The sequence below is a fragment of the Hyla sarda genome, chromosome 5 (assembly GCF_029499605.1).
Source record: "Hyla sarda isolate aHylSar1 chromosome 5, aHylSar1.hap1, whole genome shotgun sequence".
NCBI lineage: Eukaryota > Metazoa > Chordata > Amphibia > Anura > Hylidae > Hyla > Hyla sarda.
Genome location: NC_079193.1, coordinates 141,681,516 through 141,693,140, shown reverse-complemented (window position 1 = coordinate 141,693,140; position 11,625 = coordinate 141,681,516). Strand labels below are relative to the sequence as shown.

At 40.2% G+C, this 11,625-nt stretch overlaps 1 protein-coding gene across 1 annotated transcript in view; it reads left to right on the top strand.

The window, feature by feature from the left end:
- Positions 1 to 1,075: 1,075 nt before the first annotated feature.
- Positions 1,076 to 11,625, top strand: part of LOC130273485 (cytochrome P450 2C23-like) — a 71,847-nt gene continuing 61,297 nt past the window's right edge. Inside the window, exon 1 of the mRNA XM_056520406.1 lies at positions 1,076 to 1,356. Within this exon, the coding sequence (XP_056376381.1) occupies positions 1,180 to 1,356 (177 nt within the window). The 5' untranslated portion in view covers positions 1,076 to 1,179. The remainder of the gene's footprint in view (positions 1,357 to 11,625) is intronic.

Genomic DNA, 11,625 nt, shown 5'->3' with positions numbered 1-11,625 from the left:
GTCAATGAATATGTTATGTTTTCATAGTTATGAATGCTGAGCCTATAATTTTGCCCCATCCTTTGTATTTAATGTTCACTTGTGTCCTAAGGGCCTTTTACATGGGAGAATGATTGTATAAATGAGTGTTATTATAATTGGCCAATATAAAAGGGCAAGAAATTAGCAAACAAAAGAGGAAAAGGCTGGTCACATCTTTTGTGTGGTCAATAGTCATTGTTATAGGTTAAACATGTGTTAACAAGTGATGTGCGGCCTATAATAATACATTTATAGGTCTGCATAAATTATCTAAAGATTGTTCATATGGCCCAGCCACACAATAGCTTGAGCCACATATAAGTTCTGTAAATGAGCGACAATCATAGAGATTTGGTGCCTGTTGCTTTTAAAAAGGCCTTTAGTGCTTGCAGTGTGTGGCTGTATTTTTTTGTGTACATTATGCCTTATGTTACACATTTGTACAACCTATATTTTAGAAGTTTGTGGGTCCTCTTTATCATGTTTTTCAGTTGTATTATATACAACTATTAGGGATAGACTACACATTTAGACTACTACATAATACCTTATACTTTGACATACATGTTAATTTTCTCAATGGTAATCCTCCAAATAACCATTTTGATTCCTTTGCTTGTTTACACACATATCCATGTATGCCTTTTTTTTTTTTTAAATAAAGTTAATCAATAAAAAAAATTTATATAAAGAGTGACTGACAGCACAGATGCTTATAAAAATCATAGAAGAAAAGCATATTGTAATGTAACCAGAGTGACAGGCTGCACCTTCTCTCTAATGTTCTCCCACTCAAGCACACTACACACTGCAGTCTTTGATACAGTCTCCGATCCATGTTCTTTTGTCATGTGCCTGTTCTTTTGTCATGTGCCTTCTTCTATAGAAGAAATCAAATACAGACCCATTAACAGAGCTTAATATGTGTACAAATTGCTCTTTTTCCCCGTCAAGCTCTGAAAGCCTTTAAGTTCTTTCTTAGTGTAATCAGTCAGGAGGAGGGAGCTATATGGGGGAAGGGTTTCTCCCATTCCGGTAGTGAGGTGGGGCCACATTTACACAAGGACACACATATACACTTCCCACTGTTTACTGTGCACATTTTACAGAAAGCCTGTCTTTTCTGCAGAGCGGGAATTACAACACAGAATTGCAGATATGGAGATCCCTGGGATTGGAACAATGTTGCTGGTTTTTGTACTTACATTCCTGGTGACTATGTGGGCTAAAAGAAAAAGACAACAATCTAAGTTTCCTCCAGGACCTACTCCACTACCTCTCATCGGGAATATGCTACAGATCAATTTCCGGAATATTGTAGAAGAGTTTGTCCAGGTCAGTTAAAAAAATATAATTTTTTTTTCATACAGCTATAGAAAACAAATAGATAATTTAGCTTTAGGGTGTATTAACATATGAAGTATATTGCACATATTTGATGATGTGATGATATGATATGATGATCTAAAGCTGCAGATTTGATGCTGTGTTCAGTCATTTTGTTTGCAATAAACTCTGTAGCATAACATTTCCGCTTCAAATCCTGCACATCAAATATGGCAGGATACTGTAAATGAACAAGCATAAACCATGCTTGTATGAATTGCTATGATGCGTTGCTTATGCAAGTATGTTCGGGGGAGGGGTGCACCATAGGAAAATACAAAGTTTGGAAAAGACAAGTTTGGTATTCTACTATATTTTGTTTCAACTGTTATTATAAAAATTTCCTATTATTTTTATTTATCTTCTGGTATGGCACGGTTTCTAAAACAGAGCCTCCAGCTGTTGCAAAAAAACAACTCCCAGTGTTGCCGGACAGCCATTGACTGTCCAGGCATGCTAAGAGTTTTGCAACAGCTGGAGGCACCCTGTTTCTCACTTCGGAGCCCTTTCGTATTTCAAAGCAACAGTTTAAGGCCCCATATGGGGTATTTCCGTACTCGTATTTCTGTACATTTGAGGTGATTTGCACAGGGGTGGCTGATCGTTACAGCGGTTCTGACATATATGCAAAAAAAGACACCCAAATGTGACCCCATTTTGGAAAACACACCCCTCACAGGTGTTCGAAGAATTTTCGTTAAATTTGGACGTGAAAATGAAAATTTTTTATTTTTTCACTAAAATGCTGGTGTTATTCCAAATTTTTCATTTTCCCAAGGGGTAATAGGAAAAAGGCCCCCCATAATTTGTAACCTTATTTCTTCCGAGTATGGAAATACCCCCTATGTGGATATAATGTGCCCTGAGGGTAAACTACAAAGCTCAGAAGAGAAGGAGCGCAATTAGGCTTTTGGAGAGAGAATGTGTCTGGAATTGAAGGCCATGTGTGTTTACAAAGCCCCCATGGTGCCAGAACATTGAACCCCCCACACACACACATTTGTGACCCCAAACTACACCACTCACGGAATGTAATATGGGTTGCAGTGAGCATTTACACCCCACAGGTGTCTAACAGATTTTTTTGAACTGTGGTCCATGAAAAATAAAATTTTTCATTTTCACAGACCACTGTTCCAAAGAATTGGGGTAACAAAATTGGGGTAACACCAGCATTTTAGTGAAAAAAAATCAAATTTTTATTTCTCACATCTAACTTTAGCGGAAATTTGTCAAACACCTGTGGTGTGTAAAGGCTCACTGTACCCCTTGTTACGTTCCTTGTGGGGTGTTGTTTCCCAAAATAGTATGCCATGTGGGGCTTTTTCTTGCTGTTCTGGTACCATAGGGGCTTCCTAAATGCGACATGCCCCCAAATCCAATTTCAGCAAATTATGCTTTCAAAAAGTCAAATGTGTCTCCTTCTCTTCTGAGCATTGTAGTGCGCCCGCAGTGCACCCCACACATGGGGTATTTCCATACACAGAAGAGATGGGGTTACAAATTTGGTGGGGTATTTCCTCCTATTACCCCTTGTAAAAATGGCAAATTTGGGGGAAAAAACTGCATTTTAGTGCACACATCTAAATTTTACGAAAATTCATGTCATCAAACACCTGTGGGGTTTTAAGGCTCACTGTACCTTTTGTTATGTTCCTTGAGGGGTGAGGAGTTTCCAAAATAGTATGCCATGTGTTGTTGTTTTTTTTGCTGTTCTGGCAGCATAGGGGCTTCCTGAATGTGACATTTCAGAAAAACTCCCTCTTCAAAATCCCATTGTTACAAATTTTAGGATGGTTTCTCTCCTTTTACCCCTAGTAAAAATTCAAAAACTGGGTCTACAAGAACATGAGTGTAAAAAATGAACATTTTAAATTTTCTCCTTCACATTGCTGCTATTTCTGTGAAACACCTAAAGGGTTAACACACTTTATGAATGTCATTTTGAATACTTTGAGGGTTCAGTTTTTATAATGCGGCCATTTATGGGGTATTTCTAATATGAAGACCCCTCAAATCCACTTCAAAACTGAACTGGTCCCTGAAAATGTCAGATTTAGAAAATTTTGAGAAAAATTGGAAAATTGCTGCTGAACTTTGAAGCTCTCTGATGTCTTCCAAAAGTACAAAAAACATGTCAACTTTATGATGCAAAGATAAAGTAGACATATTGTATATGTGAATCAATATATAATTGATTTGGGATGTCCATTTTCCTTATAGGCAGAGTTTCAAAGTTAAAAAAAATGCATAATTTTCTTTTTATTAGAAATTATGCGAGTATTGACGAAAATTTACCACTAACACAAAGTAGGATATGTCACAAAAAAACTATCTTGGAGTCAGAAAGAAAAGTAAAAGCATCCCAGAGTTATTAATGCTTAAAGTGACAGTGGTCAGATGTGCAAAAAATGCTCAGGTCCTTAAGGTGGGCTGAGTCCTTAACCCCTTAAGGACTCAGGGTTTTTCCGTTTTTGCACTTTCGTTTTTTCCTCCTTACCTTTTAAAAATCATAACCCTTTCAATTTTCCACCTAAAAATCCATATTATGGCTTATTTTTTGCGTTGCCAATTCTACTTTGCAGTGACATTAGTCATTTTACCCAAAAATGCACGGCGAAACGGAAAAAAAAATCATTGTGCGACAAAATCGAAAAAAAAACGCCATTTTGTAACTTTTGGGGGCTTCCGTTTCTACGCAGTGCATATTTCGGTAAAAATTACACCTTATCATTATTCTGTAGGTCCATACGGTTAAAATGATACCCTACTTATATAGGTTTGATTTTGTCGCACTTCTGGAAAAAATCATAACTACATGCAGGAAAATTTTTACGTTTAAAAATGTCATTTTCTGACCCCTATAACTTTTTTATTTTTCCACGTACGGGGCGGTATGAGGACTCATTTTTTGCGCCGTGATCTGAAGTTTTTAACGGTATGATTTTTGTTTTGATATGACTTTTTGATCACTTTTTATTCATTTTTTAATGTTATAAAAAGTTACCAAAATACGCTTTTTTGGACTTTGGAATTTTTTTGCGCGTACGCCATTAACCGTACGGCTTAATTAATGATATATTTTTATAGTTCGGACATTTACGCACGCGGCGATACCACATATGTTTATTTTTATTTTTTTTACACTGTTTTATTTTATTTATGGGAAAAGGGGGGTGATTCAAACTTTTATTAGGGAAGGGGTTAAATGACCTTTATTAACACTTTTTTTTAACTTTTTTTTTGCAGTGTTATAGGTCCCATAGGGACCTATAACACTGCACACACTGATCTCCTATGCTGATCACTGGCGTGCATTAACACGCCTGTGATCAGCATTATCGGCGCTTGACTGCTCCTGCCTGGATCTCAGGCACGGAGCAGTCATTCGTCGATCGGACACCGAGGAGGCAGGTAAGAGCCCTCCCGGTGTCCGATCAGCTGTTCGGGACGCCGCGATTTCACCGCGGCGGTCCCGAACAGCCCGACTGAGCAGCCGGGTCACTTTCAGTTTCACTTTAGAAGCGGCGGTCAGCTTTGACCGCCGCTTCTAAAGGGTTAATACCGCACATCGCCGCGATCGGCGATGTGTGGTATTAGCCGCGGGTCCCGGCCGTTGATTAGCGCCGGGACCCACGCGATATGATGCGGGATCGCGGCGCGATCCCGCTTCATATCGCGGGAGCCGGCGCAGGACATAAATATACGTCCTGTGTCGTTAAGGGGTTAAGGGGTTAAAGGCACCAATAAAAAAGGTATGCTGGAAGAGCCAGCTAGCAGTTGTACAGTATACAGTGGGATACTTTATTTAATAGCATTTCCAGACTTTACTATGTTGTTCTGCATATTGGCTTGTTGTTCTTACATTGTTCTTACAAGTAATAATCCAAAGCTTTTATCTTCCTAGTTAAGTTTAATGCACACAGTCATATCAAAGCTTCATTTTGTGCAGAGAAATATAATGGTTAGCATAAAGAAGGAAATGTCCGGCACTTCAGATGTATGGATAAAACAAAGCTTGCTTTATTAAGTCTTTGAACCAAACTCACATACAGAAAAGCTTAAACAAAAAACAAAAAAATACTTGAGGAGTAAAATTGAAAAAAAAAATTCTACAAAGTTTGGAGTGGTTTTCTTTTCATACCGTTAGCTGTGTGGTAAAACTGACATGTTATCTTTTTTCTTAAAGGGGTACTCCGCCCCTAGACATCTTATCCCCTATCCAAAGGATAGGCGATAAGATGTTAGATCGCCGCGGTCCCGCTGCTGGGGACCCCGCGGATCGCCGCTGCGGCACCCCGCCATCATTACTGCACAGAGCGAGTTCGCTCTGTGCGTAATGACAGGCGATACAGGGGCAGGAGCAGCGTGACGTCATGGCTCCGCCCCTCATGACATCACGGCCCGTCAACTTAATGCAAGTCTATGGCAGGGGCCCCCTCCCATAGACTTGTATTGACAGGGGTGGGCCGTGACGACACGAGGGGCGGAGCCGTGATGTAACGATGCTCCGGCCCCTGTATTGCCCGTCATTACGTGCGGAGCGAACTCGCTCTGCGCAGTAATGATAGCGGGGTGCTGCATCGGCGATCCCCAGGGTCCCCAGCAGCGGGACCCCGGCGATCTGACATCTTATCCCCTATCCTTTGGATAGGGGATAAGATGTCTAGGGGCAGAGTACCCCTTTAAGGTCAGTAACAGTGATACTTTTTATGCGGCAGATATAAAAGAGCATTTGGGCCATTTATCAACATAGTCTGGTTGGAATCGATTGAGTCTAGTGGTAGCATAGTATGGTCTGTGAACAATGTAAAGTTGAATAAATCTGTCATCGCAATTCTAGGAAACTGATTTAGGGTCTATTCACACGTACAGTATCCTGCACAGTATTTGATGCTGCAGATTTGGAGATGTGTTCAGTCATAAAATTTGCAGCTTTAAAATCCTGCACATCAGATATGTGCAGGATACTGTACGTGTGAATACACCCTTAAGAAAGGTCCACTTCTTTTCTATGGGGGAGATTTAGTAAAATCTGTGTAGAGGTAGAGTGGTGCAGTTATCCATAGCAACCAGCTTTCAGATTCCAGCTTTCATTTTTCAGAGGTCTTTTTAAAAATGAAAGAAGCAATCTCATAAGTTTTCTATAGGCAACTACACCATTTCTCCTCTACATGAGTTTTGATAACTCTCCCCCAATAGGTTTCCTAATGACTTTGTAAATTGATTACAGAGTAGAATTTCAATACTTGCAGCTGCCAAGGCTAATAAAGTCAATGGATGCATCAAAAGAGGCATGTCAAGGTCATTAATGGTATGAAGAGGCACATCAAGGTCATTAATGGTATGGGTGGATCACAGTGCCAAGACAGGCTATCAAGCTAGGGGTTATTCACTTTGGAGAAAAGATGTCTTAGGGGCAATTTAATCATAACGTACAAATATAAGAATGCACAGTGCAGAGATCTTACTAGTGATCTTTTTATACCTAGGCCGATAACCATGACAAGGGAGCATCCTCTACTTTTAGACAAAAGAAAGTTGCACCATCATCACAGGCAGGGATTCTTTACTGTAAGAGCAGTGAGACTATGGATCTCTCTGCCGCATAATGTTGTGATGCCTGACTTAATAAACATGTTCAAGGAAGGCCTGGATGTTTTTCTTGAAAAATATATTACAATTTATGGATACTAGATTTATAGGTATAAATATTCTGATTACCATATTTAGAGTCAGTTTTTCCTCCTGGTATGTGGCAATTGGCATCTTATTCCAAAAGTTTTTTTTGCCTTCCTATGGATCAACAGGACTCAGGGTTTTTCTGTTTTTGCTGTTTCATTTTTTCCACATCACCTTCTAAAAATCATAACGCATTCAATTATGCACCTAAAATTCCATATTATGGCTTATTTTTTGCGCCACCAATTCTACTTTGCATTGACATGAGTCATTTTACCAAAATATCCACAGCGAAGGGGAAAACAAAATTCATTGTGCAACAAAATTGAAGAAAAATGCCATTTTGTAACTTTTGGGGACTTCCGTTTCTACGCAGTGCATTTTTTGGTAAAAATAACATCTGATCTTTAATCTGTAGGTCCATACTGTTAAAATAATACCCTACTTATATAGGTTTGATTTTGTATTACTTCAAAAAAAAAAAAAAAATAACTACATGCGAGAAAATGTATACGTTTAAAATTGTCATCTTCTGACCCCTATGACTTTAGTTTTCCACGTATAGGCCGGTATGAGGGCTCAGTTTTTATCGGTACCATTTTTATATTGATTGGACTTTTTGATCGCTCTTTATTCATTTTTTCAAGATATAAAAAGTGACCAAAAATATGCTATTTTGGACTTTGGAATTTTTGGGCGCGTACGCCATTGACCGTACGGTTTAATTAATGACATGTTTTTATAGTTCGGACATTTCCGCATGCGGTGATACCACATATGTTTATTTACACAGTTTTTTTTTTTTTTATGGGAAAAGGGGGGTGATTCTTACTTTTATTAGGGAAGGGGTTAAATGATCTTTATTAACTTTTTTCACACTTTTTTTTTGCAGTGTAATAGCCCCCCTAGTGGCTATTACACTGCACATACCGATCTCACACACAGATCATTGCCACGGCAAAGATCAGTGTTAGCGGCGGTCGATTGCTCAAGCCTGGATTTCAGGCTTGGCGCAATCAATCGCCGACCGAACGCGACGGAGGCAGGTAAGGGGACCTCAGCTCGTGTTATAGCTGATCGGGACATCGCAATTTCACCACGATGGTCCCGATCAGCCCAACTGAGCTGCTGGGAAGCGTTTACTTTCATTTTAGATGCGGCAAGCAACTTTGAATGCCGCGTCGAAAAGGTTAAAAGTGCACGGCACAACGATCAGAGCAAAACACTATTAGCCCAGGGTCCTGGCTGTCACGGCATGATCCCGCATTATATACTGGGACCGAGCGCAAGGCGTACAGGTACGCCCTGCATAATTAAGAGGTTAAAGAAACAGCCAATTTCCTTTTTTGCATTTTTGTTTTTCCCTCCTCCCCTTTTAAAAGCCATAACTTTCTTATGTTTTCATTCACAGACCCATATGAACTTGTTTTTGAGAGACAAATTGTACTTTGTAATGAAACCTTTTATTTTCCAATAAAATGTATGCAAAAAAAAATTGTGAGGCAAAAGTGAAAGAAAACAACTATTTTGAGAGGTTGTTTTTACGTAGTACACTTTATGGAAAAAATCACATGTAATCTTATTTTGTGGGTCAATACCCTTATCCACTTAAGTGCATGCACCTTAAATGTATGGCACTACATAGCAGGAAACTTACCAATAATGGCCAATAATGGCAATCATAAACGATCATGCAACCTCAGGGGTCTAATGAGCACAATTGGCCACTGGAGGTCTCTCACCTTCCTCAGGTGGGCTAGATAGCCGATCTTCCTGTGCATACTCCGAAGCAAAGATATACAAGAAGATCCCTGATAGTACTGATCAGTACTATGATATTACATAGTACTGAACAGTACATAGAAGTCTAATGATTGCTATTAATGGTATTTTTTTTAATGTTTTTACAAATGTACACTGCTCAAAAAAATGAAGGGAACACTAAGATAACACATCCTAGATCTAAATGAATGAACTAATCGTATGAAATACTTTCGTCTTTACACAGCTGAATGTGCTGACAACAAAATCACATAAAAATGATCAATGGAGATCAATGGAAATCAAATTTATCAACCCATGCAGGTCTGGATATGGAGTCACACTCAATATCAAAGTGGAAAACCACACTACAGGCTGATCCAACTTTGATGTAATGTCCTTAAAACAAGTCAAAATGAGGCTCAGTAGTGTGTGTGGCCTCCACGTGCCCGTATGACCTCCCTACAATGCCTGGGCATGCTCCTGATGAGGTGACTAAAGCATCCGCCAACTCCTGGAAAGTTTGTGGTGGAGTTGGTGGATGGAGCGAGAAATGATGTCCCAGATGTGCTCAATCGGATTCAGGTCTGGGGAATGGGCGGGCCAGTCCTTAGCATCAACGCCTTGCTCTTGCAGGAACTGCTGACACATTCCAGCCACATGAGGTCTAGCACTGTCTCGCAATAGGAGGAACCCAGGGCAAACCGCACCAGCATATGGTCTCACAAGGGGTCTGAGGATCTCATTTCGGTATCTAATGGCAGTCAGGCTACCTCTGGCAACCACATGGAGGGCAGTGTGGCCCCCAAAGAAATGCCACCCCACACCATTACTGACCCATCACCAAACCGGTCATACTGGAGGATGATGCAGGCAGCAGAGCGTTCTACACGGCATCTCCAGACTCTGTCACTTCTGTCACATGTGCTCAGTGTGAACATGCTTTCATCTGTGAAGAGCAAAGGGCGCCAGTGGCGAATTACCAATCTTGGTGTTCTCTGGCAAATGCCAAACATCCTGCACGATGTTGGGCTGTTAAGCACAACCCCCACCTGTGGACATTGGGCATTCATACCACCTTCATGGAGTCTGTTTCTGACCATTTGAGTGGACACATGCACATTTGTGGCCTGCTAGAGGTCATTTTGCAGGGCTCTGGCAATGCTCCTCCTGTTCCCCCTTGCACAAAAGCGGAGGTAGCGGTCCGGCTGCTGGGTTGTTGCCCTCCTACGGCCTCCTCCACATCTCCTGTTGTACTGGCCTGTCTCCTGGTAGCGCCCCCATGCTCTTGACACTACGCTGACAGACACAGCAAATCTTGCCACAGCTCACATTGATATGCCATACTGGAAGAGCTTCACTACCTGAGCCACTTGTGTGGGCTGTAGACTTCGTCTCATGCTACCACTAGAGTGAAAGCACCGCCAGCATTCAAAAGTGACCAAAACATCAGCCAGGAAGCATAGGAACTGAGAAGTGGTCTGTGGTCACCACCTGCAGAACCACTCCTTTATTGGAGGTGTCTTGCTAATTGCCTATGATTTCCATCTGTTGTCTGTTCCATTTGCACAACAGCAGGTGAAATTGATTGTCAATCCGTGTTGCTTCCTGAGTGGACAGTGTGATTTCACAGAAGTGTGATTGACTTGGAGTTACATTGTGTTGTTTAAGTGTTCCTTTTATTTTTTTGAGCAGTATATTAAGGCATCCTCTCCAATAAAAATATAAATCACTCTTATTTTCCCATACAAAAAAAAAACGTATCTGGAATCGCTGTATGCGAAAATGTCTGAACTTATGTTAACATATCATCCCGCAGGCTGAGTGACGCAAATGGAAAAAATTCCATATGCCAGAGTTGCTGATTTTTAGTCTCATCATATGTCAGGAAAAAAATCAATAAAAAGCTTTCAAAAAGATCCATCAAAACAAAAATCACTGCGCAAAAATGAGCCCTCATGCAGCCCAATATAAGGGAAACAAAGTTATAGAGGCCAGATTAGGACAAATTTTTACTTATTTTGCTTAAAAAGTTTACAAAACAAAAAAGTTTGTTTTTAATAGTAGTACATTGATAGAAAAACTATCAATATGAGTATTGTTTTAATCAAATTGATCCACAGAATAAAGATTATGTCAATTTTACCATAGCGTATACTACATGAAAACAAAACCCTTCAAAAGTTGTAAAACTGCATGTTGTTTTTTTTACAATTCGACAGTACAATTGGTCTCACAAAAAGCAACACTCATATGGCTCCATGGATAGAAAAATAAAATAATTATGGGGGGAGATTTATCAAAATCTGTGCAAAGGAAAAGTTGCTGAGTTGCCCATAGCAACCAATCAGATGGCTTCTTTATTTTTGCCGAGGCCTTGTTAAAAATGAAAGAAGCGATCAGATTGGTTGCTATGGGCAACTGGGCAACTTTTCCTCTGCATAAGTTTTGATAAATCTCCCCCTATGTCTCTTAAAATGAAAAACAGAAACACAAAATAAAACCTGGCTTTGTCCTGCACTGCTTTAATAAAATAAGTTTAAAATTACCCTATTCTATTCTCTCTCTCTATATATATATATACACACACTGTTCAAAAATATAAAGGGAACACTAAACCCCTTAAGGACTCAGGGCGTACCTGTACGTACTGAGTCCGCTCCTGTTATATAACGTGGGGCCACAGCGGGTCGGACCTGGCCTCTATCAATGGCTGGGACCCGTGGCTAATCGCAGTTCCACGTGCTATTAACCCTTTAGATGCGGCGTTCAAAG